General features: G+C 34.4%; 1 protein-coding gene across 4 annotated transcripts in view; it reads right to left on the bottom strand.

The window, feature by feature from the left end:
* LOC145252742 (prestin-like) overlaps positions 1–22,390 on the bottom strand; it is a 402,460-nt gene that overhangs the window by 126,010 nt on the left and 254,060 nt on the right. For 3 of the 4 annotated variants that reach the window (XM_080112612.1, XM_080112611.1, XM_080112613.1), the window contains exon 2: positions 19,704–19,817. In XM_080112612.1, the coding sequence (XP_079968738.1) occupies positions 19,704–19,817 (114 nt within the window). Of the gene's footprint in view, positions 1–3,786; positions 4,225–19,703; positions 19,818–22,390 lie in introns of those variants that run through there. The other variant, XM_080112614.1, reaches the window with a different exon arrangement.

Below are 22,390 nucleotides of genomic sequence, written 5' to 3'. Positions count from 1 at the left end.
GGGTACTGCTAGTATAATAATAAATATAAAATCTACAATAATGAAAATATCATATTTAAATGTATTTTACCACCGGACAATGTCGGGCGGCCTGCTAGTTCTCTTAAGAGAAATAAACGTTTATTAACTTGGCTTTGGTATAACAATTCTTCATTTCTGAGATATATATATATTTATATATATATGTGTGTATGTGTATTATTTGGACTCATCGGACTGTTCTCATCTTGAGTGGAATTTTCACATTTTGGTTGATGTAATATCTGACATTCAAGTGTATCTCGTCGAACTTGGGAATTTCAAACGTCCGCAAGGACCCGTCGTGCAGTGGTTAGAGTACTTGGAAAAATCAATTGTAAAAGTGATATTCACCTGAACGTTGAAGGTTCAATTCTCAGTGATGGTGATCAAAAAATACAATTGCGAATTACTTAGGACCTCTATCCAGTCATAGCTGACGGAACAAGAGCATACTACACTCGTGAATAAATAAAGTTCCATTCGGAATTCCGTCCAAATTCGACAAAATACTCCTGAAGAAGGTCAGAGGTTACATTGACCAAAGCGTTGTGAAAATCGCACTCAAGATGAGAACAGTAGTCCAAATAATACAAATAACCAATCCTCATCTCAAAAATTCAGAAACGATATATATCATTACTCATTCCAAGACCAAAACATGTACAAATACATTGAGGTCATTGCCAAGGTTACTCACACCAGAGAGTATCCTGTAGCTCTACAAAACCACTATTCGCATATGCATGGAGTATTGTTGCCACATCTGGGCCGGTTGATTTACCATTAGTTTCTCTCTTAGTGATGGTTAAAAAAAAAAAGGGCTCCCAACCTAATAGGTCCTGCACTAGTAAGGAAACTCCAACCTTCATTTCATCGATGAAATTTAACATCCCAGCCCTTTTTTTTTTTAACAAGTATTGTGATGAAATGTGCTCTGACGAATTCAAAGCATTTGTACTCCCTAGACGTAAATACTCCAGACTAACCCGACAAGCAGCAAAATCCCACCCTATACTGTAGAGATCCCTAGATGCCTGAAAAAATTCTACTCAAATAGTTTCTTCCTTCTAGACTTTGGAATTTCTTTCCGGGTCCCTGCTTCCCTGACTGTACAGAGGTTAAAGTGTAATGTGAACAGATATCTTGCTGCTCAATTCCCTACATAGCATCTCTATAAATTTGGGCCCAAATAGTAGCCCCTTATGACAAAGTTGCACTGTGCCTTGTTTGGGTCGAAATAACAATTTAAAAAAAAAAATGTATTTAATTCACACTCATAAGTTTATTATTTTTTTATGTAGTACGTTTTAGAGATGTACGTCAACAAATAAAAGATATGCAAGAAATATATATAAACACATTTTTCAGTAGGAATACACATGGGGGATACAACATACAATCTGGACTCTATTTTTTGTTTTAATTTTATCACTTTGTTTTTGCTGGGGATGGGACATTCTCCCGTTAATTTAGTTACTTCAACAGAGAGATCTTTTCAAGATTCTAACCGTCCCTTTAAGTGCTACTATTTGTATTTCTCTTGCACTTGGTTCACCTGGTATATTCACCAGATAGATTTTGAAATTCTTTTTCATTAGCCCGGTTTCTCCCATAATGACTGACTCTACAGATGTGCAGATGTGTATATCTAAGCAGCATTCTTAAATTTAACCAAACATTCTGAAACATAACAGAATTCTACTGCTTACTTTTTTTTTGTTTCTTTCAGAAGATATTTTATTTTGAAACCTAACGACTTCACATACGGCGTTCTCAGTTTTTATTTGTTTCATGTTTCCAGCCCTTTTCGACTTAGCTCTCGAGCTGAGCGCCTGAGCGGTCGTCGGACCATTCGCCCCCTGTCGGGGCGCCCGTGCGCGTCACGTCCCCTGCTACTATGTAGGTGGCACAAGCTAACAGACAGTATGTACTCTTTATATGCTGTCCGACATTTTGTTGTCTCCCAGCAAGGCTTTCATGTGGCGAAGTAGTTGAGAAGGCGTACGGTCTCCTAACTCAACTTGTGTGAACAAGTTACGAAGCATGGCTTCGTTAGAAACACCAGTTCGTTGCAGGATTGCTTACTTCAGCGTCACGCCCGAGTCACCATTTCATGTAGCGAGTTAGGGCATTTATATCCTGGTCCGCAACAAATATTATTTTTAATTTCTCTTTATATCCTGGTCCCACAACAAATATTATTTTTAATTTCTCTTTATATCCTGGTCCACAACAAATATTATATTTAATTTCTCTTTTCTTCAGAATTTTGTTCATTTGTTTTGTTATCCGGAGAGGATTCGACAAAGAATAGAAAGTGTTAGAGATAATTTTTAGAAAAGTCATTAAAAAAAAAAAAAAAAAAAAAAAAAAAAATATGGGTTTGTATTACTGTACACAGATTCGAAAGGCAAGATAAGTTACTTTTCTACCAAACTGGATATATTTTTTGGGTTTTTATTCAATGTAACATGTTTATTCAGCTCGAAAAACATAGTGTTTCCCGATGTATTGGAAAATTCAAGATGGCGTCTCACACCCTCTTTAACACCGTAAGTTTGGGAAAAGGTGTTATAAATAAAAAACTATAGAAAATACTATTAAAAACCCGCCGAATATATGTCAACCTATGTCACGATAACATATATTGAGCGAGTTTTTAACAGTATTTTATCCGTTTTTTTTTTTATTTATAACACCTTTTCCCAAACTTACCGTGTTAAAGAGAGAATCAGACGCCATCTTGAATGTTCCAATACATCGGTAAACACTGTATGGTTTTCAAGCTGAATAAACATGTTACATTGAATAAAAACAAACAAAAAAAATGTATCCAGTTTGGTAGAAAAGTAACTTATCTTGCCTTTGATAACATTTATTCGTTATATATTTGTTTTTTTGACAACTTTTTCGAATACAAACCCCAAAATATTTTTGGTGCTAGTGCACTTGCACTTATTGATCCGCGCTATTTTTTAAACAGTATTTTCAAGTTTAATTAACGTTTTATATCCGTTTTTTTTTTTTTTTTTTTTTTTTTTTTTATTAAATTGTTAGGTGAAAGTACAGAATAGGTACACAACACCCTTCCTTCCATCCCCATGTTAAGAATAGGTTTGCTTTTTTTTTTTTTAAATAAACGTTATTATTTCAGCACGGATCAATAAGTGCATGCATGAGTACCTTATTTTTTTAAACAGAAAACAGATTATTGAAATATTAAAAAAAAAGAAGTATAATCGAGTAAATAATGTTTAACAGTGTTTGCTTATATCTTTACGTATATATTGTATATGTGTGAGTGTGTCCGTGTGTTATTTAGAGATATATATTCAAGGTAATAATATTTATTACACAAATGCAGAGAGACAGGTAAAAGTTGTCCGTTAAAAATACAAAAGGTCGTGACTTTATTATAAAAAAATAACGTTCTTTATGCATTTATGTTACTGCGCTGAAACAATAACGTTATTTAGAAAGCTATTCTTAATATAGGGGAAAGAATGTGTTTTGTAACTATTCTGTACTTTCAACTAATAATTAATAAAAAATACATGTTGTTGAATTTAACTCGAAAATACTATTAAAAAAAATAGCGCGGTAACAAATGCATAAAAACACCAAAATAACATAGGTTTATTCATAGACTGAAACAATAATTTCCAGGGCGATTAACCGAGTTTCGAATGGGCAAATATTTATTTTTAATGGATAAGAAATCAAATCCAAAACACACACACAAAAAAAGAAGGTATTTTTTCTCACCTATAAAACTACTCTCGTCGATGTCGTCAGCATCCAACTCTGTTATTGTTTTAAACAATGGCGTTGTTGTTGCCTCTTTATCCGATGCAAAACAAAATGTTTGCTGCCCTTCTCTGCTTTCATTCTTCGCCTTCTCGTTTCTATCGCTAAAGGGGGCACCCCTGACCCGGTCCCTGACAAGGGAAACATTTTTAGGAAGCTGGTCCAGTGGAAAAAGAAGGTTTGAAAAATCTGACCTCAACAAGACACGAAACACTCACTAAGTCGTCTGCAACTAGTTATATTTTTTTTTGCGGCCGCTTACGGACTTGCCAAAACACGCGGGCGATGATTACCGATGAATGCCGAGTATTTACGGCCAACAAATTCCATTGTCTTGAAAAATTTAAGTGAATTTTTTCAAATACAGCTATATTTAACATTTACATTAAGGTAAACGTGTAGTTTAGCGGTGTAAATTATTTGACAGACAAAAAATTATAAAAAACTATTTATTTTTTTATATAAAACAAAACACATTATTAGACCCCAAGGCTGAAATAAAAACAGAAAAAAATTTCATTTTTATGTTTTCTTCATCATTTTTTATTACACAAATGCACATTCGAGGCCGCCGTATTGCTTTTAAAATTTGCCCGTTCTAAGGTTTGACAGATTGGCCTTTTTAAGGTTTGACAGATTGGCATTTTTTTTTTTTTTACGCTCTTGCATGACAAAAAAATATGGCGGTCAAAAACATAGTTCATGAAAGAATGTAAAAAAAGGCTAATCTGTCAAACCTTAGAAAGGCCAAATTTTAAAAACAATATGATGGCCTCGAATGTCGTGCATTTAGTTTAATAAAAATGATGAAAAAAAATAATAAAAATGAATTTTTTTTTCTGGTTTTATTTCAGCCTTTGAGTCTAATAGTGTGTTTTATATAAAATAAATAGTTTTATAATTTTTTGTCTGTCAAATAATTTACGCCGCTAAACTACACATTTACCTAATTCAAATTATTATTAAGTTTTATTAACCTTTAAAAAAAATGTGTTAAGCGGATTTGGGGGGGGGGTATTTCCTACCTATTCTTTTTTTTTATATTGTAAACATAACAAAAACTTGAAAGCAAGGTACTTTAAGCTGAGAAAGAATTATTAAAGGTGTTTGTTCAGAATTCCCCCTATATTAAGAAAAAAAATAAAGTGACGGAAAGAAATATTGTACACAAAAACATCACGTAAATTGATTAAGTAATTTTATTTTAGAATAGGAAAAGTAAATTTGGAGGCTAAATGAACAGCAACGATATCGCAACGCTAACTTGAAAATAGACTGACAGAACAAGGGAGATAATTCCAAATAATCCAACTTGCAAAATTTTAGAATGCGCTTCTTAACATGAGTAGGAGTGGGGGGGGGGCATTAGGAAAACTTAAATTCTCTTAAAAATGATTTTCCATTATAAAAATAAAACTACTTGATCAATTTAAGTGATTTTTGGAATAATATATTTCTTTCCGTCATGAGTACGTACATCATACAGATTTTTCTTTCTTTCTTATTATTTTTTTAATATGGGGAGGGAGCGGTTTCTAGACAAGCTGTAAGAAATTCTGCAGAAATAAGCAGGCTCCTCATTGGTCGGTTTGTCCGCCCACGATTTTGCTTGAACCTATCAGATTGTTTGTTTTTACTAACTGCTGAGGGTATTCTTGGCGCTAAATTTATCTTTTTAGCTTGGCATTTTCCCCAGAGATAACAGGTTGAAATGGACGTACGAAAACTCACTCGAGGCTTGTAGCCTCAAAACCTCTTTGTCTCATTGACACGCATAATGCCCTAATGTTATTATCATTTGCAAACAACAATGTCCTTATGTTGGGTGATATATTATATTCATCGCACCCTGTTGTGCTCTGTGAACTTTGACTTTCATCATTATTCATAATGTCTCTCAGAGACGAAATTAAGGTCTACATTTTGACCTGTCCTTTGTTTGCCATTTGGACAGTTATGCATAGTGAACTCCACTAGGACTGCCGGACTAGCAGCATTCATCTTTGGAAGGCATCATTTAACTCATCGACTTGTTGCAGCTTTTCTTCAGCAGCGGAGTATTGTATCCTGCATTACGCGAAGATAAACCATGAGCTACTACCCTTTCCGGGTGTTAACAGCCCAGCTCGGCAGATAGCTAAAGATGACACATCTTTTGCAATTTGGATCTTTTTACTTTAATAAAATTTACGTTGAAGTTTAAAAGTGAGCCTGTTGTAATTTCTGACTGTTTTCTTTCATTCTGCCAAGGGTAAAACCGAGGTGAGAGAATATTTCACAAAGCACCTTATGAAAAAACTTCTTGTGTGTTTTTATGATTCTGGAATTTATGTAACATTGCAATCAAACGTGACTATAGCAATATCATAGAACTATTTTTATACGCGCGATAACTGTAACCCCTTGGCGTAGGTCATTAATCACATAATAATGTCTCTGTTCTGATTTACCTCGCCTCGATAAAAACAAAATTTTTACAGTGACGTCATACACTTTGGTGCAAGCAAAACATGCCGAAAAGTAAGACTGTCGATAATGAATGATAGCTCTTTTTCTTTTCTTTACTGTTTTTTTTTTTAACTATTAGAAAACTTTTTAAAAATGTAGTAAAAAGAAAAGAAGGAACACAATCTGATTAATACTGAAACTGAATTGTATTCAATATTAATTTCCAGTTGGTACTAACTTTTCTGATAAAATTGAAGAAATCTGGGGTAAAAAGAAAAACATTCAGCAATCACTGGATAAAAAATTATTATTTTTTTATTTTTATATTTTTTTTAAGTAAATGTATAAATAAAGATTTAGTTTTTCTTGTGGAGAAATGTCCCTGCTAGGCGATGTGACCACACATTAATCAATCAGCTTGCAGGGTGCATTAATTTCATCTGTCCCCTAAAGAACTACTTCAGTTGCTTTAGGAATCACAGTCGATCAGCAAAGAGAACCTTGAGAGCAACGAGAAAAGGTATCCCCTTTATCTCTCCTGTCTCTGTCCATTCAACGCTCAAGTATCGACTATCTTTTCCTGAAGATAACTGCTGACAGATTTTCAAAAAAACAACAAAAAAACAAAAACAGAAACAAAAAAAAAAAGCAAAACTCTGCAAAAATCTGCATGGAATTTCGAATGGAACCCTTATATTTAATCCAAGAAGATGGTATTGAAATTTTTTTGAGTACTAATGAGGGTAGTTATTTAATTGCCGCCCACATCGGCAATATTTGGCACAAGGCCTGGAAAGTGGGAACCCCGCAGGATCCCCTAAAGGATATATATATAATTTTCCTCAAGAAAAGTTGCATTTTGTACTATTTATTTACTTTTATTAATGTTTTTGCAATTTTTGTTAACAAAATTGCCCTTTGTTTTTTTCGAAGAAAAGATTAATTTTTTACTGAAAATTCTTAAGTCTTTTTTACTGTAAATCTTTTAGGTACATTTTTTTTTTCAAGAAAACTCATGTTTTTGGGTTTATTTTAAAGGAAATTAGCAGTAAACTTTTTTTTTGTAAACAAAGGTTTTTCTTAAAAAGAAAACATGAATGCTTTTTATGAAAACCATAAATTGTTAGGAGGCATTCCAATTATAGTGCTGAAAAAGCTTCAAGCAGAACTTGCCCCCATACTTACAAAACTGTTAAAGCGTTGTCTTAAGGAGAAGTGCTTCCCAACACCCTGGAAAACCTCATCAGTATGCCCTGTATATAAGAATTCAGGTGATAAGTCGTCTCCTTCTCAGTACAGACCAATAAGTCTCCTGTGTGTCATGAGTAAGTTGCTGGAATCCATATTAAATAGAGAAGTCGTCAACCATCTCAGCAGAAATAACCTTCTTGATGACATACGATATGGTTTCCGTTCTGCTAGATCTACAGCAGATGGGCTAATAGTTATATCTCATAGGATTAGTGAATCTCTTGATAAAGCCTTCCTCTCTAGGGCAATTGCTCTTGACATATAAAAAGCCTTCGATAAAGTATGGCATAAAGGCCTACTTCACAAGATTTCCAGCTACGGTATAACTGGAAATGTTTTCTCAGTCATTAAATCATTTATCTCTGATAGGCTCATAAGAGTAGTGGCTGATGGGCAGAAATCAGAGGCCTTCAGTATTAATGCTGGAGTCCCTCAGGGGTTCATCCTGGGCCCAACTCTCTTCCTGATCTACATCAATGATCTCCCAAAACACATACTTAAATCACTCGTTGACATCTATGCTGATGACACAACCATCTATGGCAACATATCAAAGGCTGTAAATGACAAAGTTTTCTCTGATTCTCTCTCCTCTGATCTCGAGCGCGTGGTACAGTGGGGGAAGAGGTAGCTGGTTACTTTTAATGTATCTAAAACCAAGCTCCTATCTTTACATCATCAACGCTCTAATCTCTGGCATCAATTGAAGTGGATGGCTCTCAACTAGGGGAAGCTCCATGCTTTGATAAGCTTCTGGGCTTGACCTTTACTCCTGACCTGAAATGGAACATGTACATCAAGTCTATTGCCAAGGTCGCTGGAAAAATGGTAGGATCCTTCTACCACTCCAGAAGATATCTCACTGCTGATGCAATTCTCTACTTATATAAAAGCCAAGTACGTCCAAGGATGGAGTACTGTTGCCACATCTGGGCAGAAGCTGCTAAAAACACTCTATCATGCCTTGACAGAGTACAAAATAGGCTTCGTGGCTTAGTGAGGGATGCTCTTTTCTCTTCGCTGCAACCTCTCTCCCACAGAAGAGACGTTATGAGCCTGTCTTTGTTTTATCCTTACTTCCATGGCAAGTGCTTGTCTGAGCTCGAATCTCTGGTCCCCCCTCGCCGATCTTTCATGAAAAACACCCGTCTATCTGAAACCATTATCAAAAATTTTCCCCACTCTTTATCTGTGCCAAAACCAAAACATAGATTCCATGAACAAAGCTTCTTTCTTAGAAGTGCATGCCTGTGGAACTCTGTTCCGTCTGCCTGTTTCTCACCTGACTACAACTTGGATGTCTGCAAATCCAACATAAACAAATTCCTGATGAACTGCCCCCTTAAGTAGACACTTTATCAAATCTCAACGTTAACGTACTATACATGCAATAACCCTTATCCCCGAGTGACTTCTGGGCCTTGATAAGTGGTGACCACCTTCTAAAAAAAAAAAAAAAATGTACAAAAAAGTTTTTGCAAGAAAATTTATAAATTATTTTTTGTCAAAAGAAGTTAAAAAATAAACAAAAAATATACTCCTCCCATCACCGAAAAAATAATTTAAAAATTACATTTTTTATAAAAAAAACATGTTGATTTAGCGTTTCAACATTTGAACAACGCTTGGCTTAATCTGGTGATTGCCGGTCGAGCCCGAGCCATAATTGATGAAAAATCTCGAGGATCTGGATCAAATTCTCCAAGAGTACCAAAAAAACTTTCTATATTTCTTTGGGTATACATGACGTAATAACAAGGGAAGTAACTGAGTTATGCTAAAACCAAGGCATTTATGATTTTAATGGCAAACATTTTATTTTCGTTAATTTTCATTAAAAAAATGCTTTCTTTAATAATTTTATCTACCTTATCATTTTTTATCATTTTTAGATATAATCATTATTATACCATGCCAATTAAGTAGAGACTATTAGTTTGCCTTGAAATTCAATATTAAAAAAGTTCGAATTTCGCTATTATAAATGTAGTTGCACCAAACTTAAAAAAAAAAAAAATGCCATCCATGGAATCTATTATATAAAGAACAGTTGTCTGTATGTTTGTATATCCAGTTAAATGCAGAAAAACTGTCTATAGCAAACAATTCACGAAACAAACTATATTTCCATTCTGAAGGAGGGTTAGTGTTCATGCAGTTTTCAACACTAAAATCTAAGCCAACACAAAAAGTTCTAACTGGATTTGGATTCAGATAGCTCTTAAAAATAATTTTTAAATAAAAAAAAAAAAAATAAAGATGTATGTAAATCTTATCTGTTTTTTTTTTTTTCATGGTAATCCGAAAATTAAAAAGAAAAAAAGGAACAACAATTTTTTTTCTTTTTTTTTTTACAAAGGGTCACCACTTATCAAGACTTGGAGGCCACTCGAGAATAAAGGTTAACGAGTGTACATTGGTCAAAGTGAACATGTCGTAATCATCATTAGTAGTGGAAATTTTGTAAATTGGATTACTTAAGGAGATGGTTTATCAAGAATTTGTTCATGTTGGACTTGAAGACAACCATATTGTAAACAGGTAGAAAGCAGAAAAACGGAACAAAGTTCCACAGGCGTGCAGTTCTAAGAAAGAAGCTTTGTTCATGGGATCTACGTTTAAGTTTTGACACAGATAAAGAATGGGGGAAAATTATTGAAGCTATAGCTAAATATTTAAAAATTTGAAAAGAATTAGAATTGGTAATTGTATCAGAATTAGGAAAAATATTGGAATCGTTCCATTGTCATGATTTTCCAGCATCGGCACTACCATGTTTGTAAACAAAAACACTCTGCTGGCTGATAGATGACACTCCCGAAAATATGCCACGACCACATATGCTAAAAATAGATGCAATCTTTTCTTCAACAATATGGGAGTGACGATCTGGCAAACCACGACACCATCACTAATATGTATATATAGTAAATATATTTAAAAAAAAAAAAAAGAAAAAAAGATCAGAACTTGTGTTGAATCAAAATAAAATTTAAAGAATGAAATTATTTTATACATTATTCTCCTTGTTATGATTTATTTACTTTGTCTTTTTTCTTTTCAAAAATTATTAAATATAATGGTTTTTACATGTCTGAATTTTTGAGATGAGGATTGGTTATTCATATTATTTGGATTCATCGGACTACTGTTCTCATCTTGAGTGTGATTTTCACAACGTTTCGCTCGACGTAACCTCCGATCTTCTTCAGGTGTATCTTGCCAAACTCGGGAATGTTTCTCTTGAACTTGGGAATTTGGATTTCAAAATTCCGTCCAATTCCGTACATTCCTGAGTTCGACAAGATACACCTGAAGAAGGTCGGAGGTTACATCGATAGAAACGTTGTAAAAATCACACTCAAGATGAGAACAGTAGTCCGATGAATCCAATGAATAATGAATAATAGTTTTATGCAATAACTTGCTTGGAAATTTTTATGACTTTCTAAAGTTAATGTTAAACCCAGTTTTAATATTTACACGAGGCAAAGTTAAGTAGGAATTTGCAAGAAAAGTTAACTCCATCACACTAAATTATGAGTAGGTCCCTATTTATATTTCTTCCTACAAAGGCAATTTCAACACAAGATGGATTTTTTTATTTGAGGGGGATGTCCAGCTCTCCAAAAAGAGGTACTGGATGGGACAAAAAATAAAACTTACGCCAGTCAAGAAGGAGTTCTACAAATACTACACTTTAATCCTAGCTGTAAAGCTAGGAAATTATGGTTAAGTCTTCAAAATGGTCACCTTCTATTCGAAATTGGGTAAAATTTTAAAACATTTAAAACAAACCACCAGTTTGTTTTCGCTTCAACTTGAAACATTACTTACTCCTCCTACTTCTTCTCCTCTTTCTCCTTCTTCCTTCTTTTTAATGAATGTTTTACATGCTTACATGTGTTGAACTAATCAGGTGAGGTCTTTCTCTCAAATCCATCTTGATGACTTCCTCTCATTTGTTCCATCCAACTGATCCGGTTACCTCAACTGTTTTACAGCTATTTATCCAAGGACTCTAATCTATTATATAAATCTCACCTATCTGTTTAAATGTATGTATGTATGTATGTATGTATGTATGTATGTATGTATGTATGTATGCCTAAAACTTTTGGCAGAGCCGACAGATTTTCACGAAATCGGTATCGTTTTGAAACTAAACCATTTGGACGACTAATATCGAAAAATTAGCTAAAAACATTAATTCCTTAACCCTCAACTGTCGTTTTTTTCGCCGCTATTTTTGAAAGTCATCCCCTCTTTTCGATTGACTAGCCTTAATTTAAACCTTTGCCACTTCTGGTTTGGCAATGGACACAACGGCAAAGACGTCATGTTTTCTTTTTCACATTCTTTTCCTCCTTTGCGGTATGGGTTCAAGCCTGCCTGCCTACTAACACTTTTATTTGTTTTTGCTCAACACACACTTTCAAACACCCGGGCAACGCCAGGTGCCCAGGCTAATCCTACAGAAAACAGTCTGACAAATTAAAAAATTCAAACTGTATTAATACTGAGATCTTTTGTGGAAGAGCCCCCCTCCCCCATTTTTTTTAAATCAGTAAAAATATTTTACTTACTCAAGAGGATGAAATCTATTTTCATCTCTGAGTATTTGCATAGAAAGATGGTTTCAAGGGTGAATTCAGAAAATTTGAAAAAGATGGGGAGATCTGACTCTTTCTTAACTTAACTTGTGACTATGTCCTTGTAATAGTCATTACATTGTGCTTAGTCATGAGATAATTGTTTCGGAAGAAAAACACTAACATCTCCTAGTACTAAGATATGAATCCACTTCATTCAAATACTTGAATGTAAAAAGAATTGTTTGGTAGGTCGGCTTTTGTAGATAATAAAATGTGGAATCCTGGAGCTCCATCTCACCTGGCTGTTTCTAGCTAAGGGGCGAGAACAGGCTAATACCTCTTGTGATGAGATCGACTCAGAAATTGAATTGCCTTTTGGCGCCAACTTTCTTAGCACGCATTGATCTGTTGAGTCTGTGCAGTGATGTCCAAATGCCTGTGCAGTTATATGCGTCTAGACGCTACTGCACTTGTACCAAGGCTAATCACAACGTTTTAATGATTCAGAGTGTTGTTTGCAAGTGTTTTAATTTAAAAAAAAAAAAGGGAGTTTTTCCATCAATATGTGACAATGGATGAAACATGGGTTCACTACTTCATTCAAGAGTTAAATTAGTAGTCAGCTGAGTAGATAGCAGGAGGTGAAAACCATCCAAAATGACCAAAGAATTTAACATCAGCAGGCAAGGTTTGGACTTCTGTATTTTGGAATGCGCCACATATTTGGTCAATCGATTACCTCGACAAAGGGAGAAACATCAACAGTGGATATTATATAGCAGTATTGGGGCATCTGAAGGGAGAAACCGCCCATAATGCTAGATATTGCACATTCTTATGCAACTGCTACATGTGATGCATTCTTGAATTTTAGGTTCTTTCTTTTTCATTTTATCTTGATTGCACATTGATCTTATTTTGGTATACAATCTCATCAATCGTCACTCACAACCTATTATTTACTCCTGCATCAGAAAGACACTCCAAGAAATTATTTCATTGCTGATTTCATTTGATCAGAGTGAAGGCCGCTGTTTCAATCAATAAAAATTTAGTTCTCTCCCACGGCAAGAGTCAGAAAGTGGGATTGAGAAGTCAGCACCCTTGAAGAGGGGCATTATGACCTGCAAAAAGTGCTTGGGCAGTCATATCAGCATTCTTTTTTTTTTTCTTTTTTTTTTATTACATTTTCACCCCATCCAAGGCACATTGCCACTTTGGTGTAGGGGGCTACTTACAGGAGCAACAACTACTGGGGTACTATGTAGGGATTTGGGCAGCAAGATGTTGGTTCACGTTGCATTTGAACTTCTGCACGTCAGTACAGTTGGGGAAGCAGGGACCTGGAATGGAATTCCAAAGTCTAGCGATTCTGGGGAAGAAACTACTGGAGTAGAAAGATCTTTTACATCTAGAGATCTCTAAAGTGTGGGGGTGGGATTTTGCAGCCTGTCAGGTCTGTCGAGGGTGTGCACGTCGTGGGGGCACAAGTGCTTGCAGTTCGTCAGAGCATTCACCATTATAATACTTGTAGAACAGGCAGAGGGATGAAACGTTTCGTCGATGGGACAGAGGCTGAAGTTTAGATGGCAGTTCAGGGCCTATCAGATTTGCGACTCTCTTTTAAACCTTGTCAAGGAGCGAGAGACTAGTAGCCGATGCACCAGCCCAAATATGACAGCAATACCATACATGGGCGAATGGTTGCCTTATAGAGGTTCAGGATACTTTCGGGTGTTATTAGTTTATTAGCACGGTAGAGAGAGCCCACCTTCCTTGCAGCGGCCCTGGCAATGCCCTCAATGTAATTGTTCCAACTCATGTTTCCTGTGAACGTTAGGCCAAGGAGCTTGAAAGACGTACTCTCAGATAAAGAGTCGTTGGGCATTGCTATAGGTGGTTGAGAAGGTTAAAAGGCGCCTCAGGCGATTAGCAATAAACTAACCCCTTCTCAAAGAGATAAAGCAAAACCTGGGAGGGTGGACCTCCTAGAACTGCACAGAACTAAACTCCTATCGCAAAATCAACAGGGACCGGATCATTACTGGAATGGACTAATCTCTGTTGATTTTTTTTTGGGAGGGGGGTGCAGAATAAAAAGTCCGGCCGAATTTGTACGAAGATGTACGGATATACATGTCAGACTATTTGATCTTTGTTTTTTCTCCTCTCAATTATATTTCTCTATTATTATTAGGCTGCTCGAATGTTTTCCCTTTCTTTTCAATAAAAAGAAAATCTGCTAGTGTTATTAAAGCAACAAAGATTGACCTTTTTTGTATTTTTTACTCCCTAGCGTGATTAAAACTAATACTATATAGAAAATAGAAAAAAAAAACCAAAACAAAATAAAAACTCTTATCGAAAAAATGAATTCAGGTAACTCAATTATGTAGCAGAGCTGACATTTATTCAATGTAGCCTCCTTGAGCCTCAATCACCACCTTGATATGGGTCCAGAACTGGGAACATGCCTTTTTCACAAGCACTGGCAGGAGCTTAGTTAATACTCGGCAGATGGCAGCGATCAGGCTGGCTTTGGTCTTGTGGGAGATCATGCTGGTGATGTTTTCGATGTATGACCTAACGAAGTAGTCCAGCGGGTTCAAGTCGAGAGAGGAGGAGGTGCCAGTGATAGAAGGGTACAAAGTCCTTAGCACTCCTGAAGCCAAAGTTTGATCTCTTTCAACTTGTGGGCCAGTGCCGTGACCTGCTGCCACACCCAGGGCCTGCCAGTGACCACCTGATTCCACCGGGGGATTACCACACTCTTCACCACATTCAGGTACACTTTGTTGTTGACTTTCAAGCCAACTTTGAAGATGTGAGATGGCATGATGTGGCCCTCATTTGAAACCACACTAAAGACCATAACCATGGTCGTAGATTTTGTTTTTATCAACCTGAGCATGTCGCTGTTATTCGGGGCAATCTAGGGAGGCATTTTGAGGGTGCTGGCAATGGTCTTGTTGTCATAACTTGGATCAGTAGAGAGCATGAGTTGTACAGCAACATATCTCAGATCTCGCTCGTCGAACATTGTGTCACTTTCAGACATGATAGAAGGCTCCTATTACTCTTGGGATTTGTACACAACTGGCCAACTAGAGATGGTCTGAAACTAAAAAAGGAAATCGGTGTTCATTGAACGGAAATGGAATCATGCCACCTTCTCTTGGGTGAAAAGTTTATCGCTTCACTCTGTGGCAAAGTAGAGTTACCTTTCTTAAAACAATGAGTTAAGCTTCTGAATAGCCAAAATCATAGCACTGCATTTTCATTTGTCTACCATGCACATATCAAATGGACGCATCTTATAAACATCCATTATTGTTATAATTTCGTTTTGCGTTTAAATAATATTTAAGTATGATCGCTTTATCATTATGTACAGCCGTATAATAATAATAGTAATAATAATAATAATAATAATAATAATAATAATAATAATAATAATAATCTATATATCTATAAAAGTAAAAGTGTATGTCTGTCTCTGTGTGTGTCTGTCTGTCTGTGTATATTTCCCTACACAATATCTCTGTCAATTTTCAGTCTACAGACTCGAAATTTGATATACAGGTTACTGAGATTTGGGAAAATCTTTGTAATCAGTTTTCGGCTAGAAATTTGGCTGTTAAGTGGTCAAAATTCAACGATTTGACTTTTCAGAACTCTACCAAACTCCTCTGCCAATTTTGGATATAAACAATTGAAATTTTAGATATAAGTTCCTTGGGCATGGATCTAACTTAATAACTTGATTTGAGCCCAAAACAAGTTAAGGGGTCATAATAGGCGTCAAAGTTAAAAAAAATTGACCTCTGCGGTCTCTACCAAATTACTCAGACAATTTCTGGTCTAAACATTTGAAATTTGATATAAAGGGTATTCAGAGATAGGGCAAGCTTTTTAATCGGTTTGGGTCGAAAATTTGAGCTACCAAAATATAAATATATGTATGTATGTTTGCATGTCTGCCTAAACTTTCGACAGAGGCGACGGATTTTACCAAGATCAGTATCGTTTTTAAGCTCGACCTTTCAGACGACAAATATCGAAAAATTAGCTAAAAACATTAATTTCTTCACCTTCAACTGGGCACTTTTCTATAGGGAGGGGGTTGCTTTTTTCGCCGATATTGTCGAAAGTCATCCCCTCTTTTCGATTGTCTAGCCTTAATTTAAACCTACGTCACTTCCGGTTTGGTGGTGGTGGGTGGTCGTAACGTCACGTTTTCCCCCATTCTTTTCCTCCTTCGCGGTACGGGTTCGAGCCTGCCTTCTTACTAGCATTTTTTTTTTTTTTTGCTCAACACACACCACCAAACACCCGGGCAACGCCGGGCTGAAATGCTAGTAATAATAATAAAAAATGATCAAGACTCCCTTGATACATTTACTTTTATGTCAATAGTGCAATTTTTATTTAAAGGGAAATAACTCTGCCAAATAGATATTAGTTAGAATTGCCTCCCCTGATCAATATATAATTCCATTCGAGGGATACTACACTACACTGCATCTTTTCTGCTTTCGCTTAATAAAGAAATCCTTTTAGACCTACGCAATTTAAATTTTCTTCCTAATCCAAAATGTCCCTTTTCATGAACTGAATTTTTCCACATATAAAGCCGATCAACTAACTCAGAACAACAAGGCCAGATGTTTGTTCTCCAATTTAAGACAAATTTTAGTTAATAACACAAAAACAATACATTCCGAAACCAATTTATAGAAATTACAAATACTCAAGGCTATTTACTCCAAGACTGAACAACTTATAATTAATAATATTGCCTTCGAAACTAGTAAGAATGTTTCAAAATGTTATCCGTAATACGATTTTATTATGTGATGTGAATTCTGGCTTTGTGGAATTTAAATTATTAACGCCTTTCCTGGAAAGGATATTCTGCGGTGTAAATGCAAAAAGAATATCGGCCCAATCATAAAATCCAATGCAATGAAGAAATTTATGATGCAGAGTCAATTAAAGAGTTTTGAAAAGTCCAAAATAAGCGTATAAAGTAGCCCATAAGACTATATAAAGTAGAATCCATTATTGGTTGTAACAATTCCACAAGATATAGCGTATGAAAGATTTTTCTGAAGAAATTATTTGATAAAGTTTACTGATAATTGCTCATACAATTAATGTGCTTTAAATCAATATATTTTAAAATTAATATTTTTAATTAATATATAAAAAGAGTTCTATTAAAATAAAAAAAAAAACAGAATATAAGCCGCAACTCGAAGAGATGTTTTTTTTTTCAATGTACGTAATTTAACTCTAAATTTTAATTCATACTATTTCTTTATCTCGTATTTTGAGCTTTTTTTTTTTATCTGGTGTGGATTGTCTTATAAATATTGATATTAGGTTGGTGCGAAAATAATGTAGTTTTTTGGCATGAAGTTGAACGTCAAAAAAACGATATTATTTTTAAATAATATTTATAAAGACTTTGATTTTACAGTATTATATAATCTGTGATCTGAAAGTATTTCCAAAATTTCAGTTAATCTATATATATATATATATATATATATATATATATATATATATATATATATATATATATATATATATAAAGTGAGAATGTGTGTGTGTGTGTGTGTGAGGACATTTCTCAATCTATATACTCAACGGAGTTTTGATCTACAGACTTGAAATTTGATATATAGGGTATTTAGACACGTGGAAAACTTTTTAATCGGTTTTCATCCAGAAAAACGGGCTGATAAGGGGTCCAAATTAAAAAAAATTGGTTCGTAGGGGTCATTGGATTTTTATCTGTTGGCTAACTGTCCCACGAATGCACATGCATGGATGGTTCACATGACAGATTCTTTATGTTAAAAATAAGCAGGTCTGAAAACACTTTTTAAAGATCGTGTCAAGCTGACCTCATGATTATCGTACTTGACTCAGTCTTTAGGTTTTGGTTTCGATCTTAGCCCAAGTTTTTCTTTTTTTTTATTTGTTTTACTTACAAGAAGTGAACTGATTAGGAAAAAAAACCATAATACTCACATGCACATGTCTCAGTTTCTGTATGAATTAAAATATAATTTTTATGCATATTTTATAACCATGCAACGCCGTGCAGCATCCTAGTATATCTATCTATATATCTATAAAAGTGAAAATGTGTATGTGTAAGAACACTTCTCAACCTATATACTTAACGAATTTTTGATCTACAGACTTGAAATTTTGTATATAGGATATTCAGACATGTGGAAAACTTTTAAATCGATCTTCATCCGGAAAAACGGGCTGTTAAGAGGTCAAAATTAAAAAATTGGTACGTTGGGGGTCATCGGCTTTTTAGATGTTTGGCAACTGGTTCATGAATGCGCATGCGTGAATAGTTCACATGACAGATTCTTTATGGTAAGAATAAGTAGGTTTGAAAACACTTTTTAAAGGTCGTGTCAAGCTGGCCTAATTGTTATTGTACTTGACTCACTGTCTTATGGTTTTGGTTTCGATCTCAGCTCGAGTATTTTTTTTCTTACAAGAAGTGAACTAGTTAGAAAAAAATATAATACTTGCATGCACATGTCTCAGTTTCTGTATGAATTAAAATATAATATTTATGCGTATCTTAATATATATAAAAGTGAGAATGAGTATGTGAGGGCACTTCTCAACCTATATACTCAACGAATTTTTGATCTACAGACTTCAAATTTAGTATATAGGGTATTCAAACACGGGGAAAACTTTTTAATCGGTTTTCATCCGGAAAAATGGGCTGTTAAGGGAACAAAATTGAAAAATTGATATGCGGGTGGAGGGGGGTTATCGGATTTTTATTTGTTTGTCAACTATTTCACAACTGCGCATGCACGAATCGTTTACATTATGTTAAGAATAAGTAGGTTTGAAAACGTTTTTGAAAGATCGTGTCTAGCTGACCTAATGGTTAATTTTTTTTTTTTTTACATGGGGGTCACCACTTATCAAGGCCCAAAGCCTACTCAGGGATAAGGGTTATTGTGTGTACAGTAATCAATGAGATAGTATTGTAGTAATCATTAGTATTGGTGGTTTTGATAGAGTGTCTTACTTAAGGGGGCGGTTTGTCAGGAGTTTGTTATGTTGGATTTGAAGACATCCAAGTTGTAGTCAGGTGGGAAGCAGGCAAGCGGCAGAGAGTTCCACTGGCGTGCAGTTCTAAGAGAGAAGCTTTGCTCATGGAATCTAAGTTTGGATTTAGGCACAGATAAAGAGTGGGGAAAATTATTGACAGTAGTTTCAGCCAGACGGGTGTTTCTCGTGGTTTCGATATCATCCCAAGGATTTTTTTTTAAATACAAGAAGTGAACTGTTTAGGAAATATATAATACTCACATGCACATGTCTCTTTTTTATCTGTTTTTTTTTTAATTTAAAAATTTTTTAAAATTATGTTTAATACCGGGCAACGCCGGGTAAATCTTCTAGTATATATATATAAAGGAGATGTTGCAGCTATGGATGAACCACCTTTTGTCATCAGTGTTGTACACTGAAAACATAAAAAGTGTACAGAAATGTTGGAAGGAATAAAATGAAATGTTCACTTACTTGACTTGTTGTCCATGTTGTCTGTTTTGGGTGGTGGCAAGATTTGCGGCGGGAGATTTCCAGATATGGTGTAAATCTCTTTCAGGACGACACTGTAGGTCTCCTTCTTTTCGCCTGTAAATAAAAGTAAAACTTTACTTAAAAACAATGTCGTCTTTTTCTTTCATTCTTCCATTTTTTTTATTTATTTATTTATTTCTTTTTACATATACAAGCAAAATCTCAAATATTACATAACGTATCCATTAAAGAGGAAGATCAGAATTGCCAGCCATTTTGTGAGAAAAGCGCAGTAAAGTTAAGGCCTCATAAAAAAGAAAGTAATTGAAACTTGGCAGGCGTAAGCCGACTTAAAGTTCTCTTGCACACATGTGCAGTACTCACACATGCGCACACACATACATAGATAATTATTTCCTATAATAATTATATACATTTATATACATATATATATATACACATTTATATATCTATACATTTACATATATATATATATACACACATTTATATATATATATGTACATTTACATATATATATATATATACACACATTCAGATATATATGCACACACATTCATATATATATGCACACACATATATACACACACACACACACACACATATATATATATACATATATATATATAAGAGAAAGAAAATTAAAACTGTAAGTTGAACTTTAGAATCAAAATTTATTGTTTTCGACTGAATACTCCAAAAAATAATCTACAAAGTCTTTATTCCGCAGAGTTTCAAAGGATGCATATACTTGTTATTCTTCTCATCAGAGGACATAAAGAAATCAGCAAATTATATTTGTGGCAATGCTAGAATTTGCTAGTTAAGGCATTAAGTGAAACCGCAATTTATTGTAGTTATAAATTGCCCAAAAAAAAAAGTGAAAAAAATGTTGGATATGTAAAAAATATATACAAACAAACTGTGCATAATATTTCAGCTTACATGAAAATCCTCTCAAGTTGATCCGGAATGCAATATATATATATATATATATATATATATATATATATATATATATATATATATATATATATATATATATACTAGCAAAAGTATTCGTCGTTGACTGGGTTCAAAAACAGCCTACAGCTTTGTGACATATTTCCATTCTATGGAGGTCAGGTGCGAATGAACACCCCATAATTTTATTATACCATATTTCTTCAAAATGAAACATAATTATCAAAGTATACTTACACAGATAGATATGAAAAGTCTTTATTAAAGTTTGTGCCTATTTCCATTCTATGGAGGCCAGGCGCGAACGCATACCCCACAATTTTATTATACCATCCCTATTTAAGTTAAAACATACTTATCAAAGTATTATTATGTACATCTATATCAAAAACACGTGTAAACGTTTTTTTGTTTAATTTTTAAATTTTTTATTTCCATACTTTGTGGACCAGGCGCGTACGCAGACCCCACAATTTTAATGAACCACCATTCTGCCAAATCAAACATACCCATTCCTGTGTCTCGATACATCTTCTATGATTATATGTAATCAGTTTTTTTAAAATAGACAATTATATAGGAGCCTATTCGTGACCACACACACACACACACACACACACACACACACACACACACACACATTCAGCTTATTCAGCTTTATATATATATATATATATATATATATATATATATATATATATATATATATATATTAAAGTTAGTTCATTTTTAGCTATTTCTTATCCAGCTGACGATAGCTCTAAACGGTAACTATTCAGGCTGGAGTGCTATAAGTTTTGGTTTTGCTTTCGATTTTAGCTAATCAATCATATTTTTTTTACTTTTGAAATTACTACTATATATTGGGTATGATATAGTATGTAATAATCGATACAAAATTGACTCTATAATAATATATACAAAATCTGCATGAATTAAAATATCATATTTAAGCATATTTTACGACCGGGCAATATCGAGCGACCTCCAGTAGTAAGAAATAAATAGAGAAAAGGCACGCACACATATCTACTATTATGTACATGTGTGTGTGTGTTTGTGTGTGTGTGTGTGTGTGTGTGTGTGTGTGTGTGTGCTTGAGTGTGTAAGTTCGCTCCTTATGGATTCCTAAACGGCTGGGCCAGTTTTTTAAAAAATTCACACAAATGTACTTTATGTGCCTGGCAGTGTTCTTAGATAGGTTTTGTAGTAGAATTTGTTCAATAAGTATCGATTATCGAAAAAAAAATCCTATGAAAGAAGGCGATTTAACTAATGTATACAGCCTAACATCACAAGTGGATTTTAAGTTTTATTATCACCCAAGCAGAAAGGCCCAGTATATAAAATCAACAGTAAGGTTCTTTGATATAACAGGGCGCATTATAAATGAATGTTTCTGTTTAGAGCAAAACTGAACCATGATACTTGACATTTGCATTTTGAACTTTAATTTAAGCCATTATATGAAAATAATTTTATAAAATAAACAGTAAACTCTCTACAGTGCAATGCAGGCTACAATGTTTTGTGGACTAAGTCACTGTGGGGGGGGTCATGTTAAGCTTCCTCCTAATGCACCGTGGCGAGTTCCCAACTAGAGCAGGAAATCAATTGATTTGATTGAAAAATGGTCGATTTCACATGTATCTATATAAAATTTTATATATCTATTTTCAATATTTATTTTAAGAGTGCTCAATACT

Source organism: Euprymna scolopes, chromosome 29 (genome assembly GCF_053919585.1).
Source record: "Euprymna scolopes isolate OS-2025 chromosome 29, ASM5391958v1, whole genome shotgun sequence".
Classification (NCBI taxonomy): domain Eukaryota; kingdom Metazoa; phylum Mollusca; class Cephalopoda; order Sepiida; family Sepiolidae; genus Euprymna; species Euprymna scolopes.
This window is presented reverse-complemented; position numbering and strand designations above follow the sequence as displayed.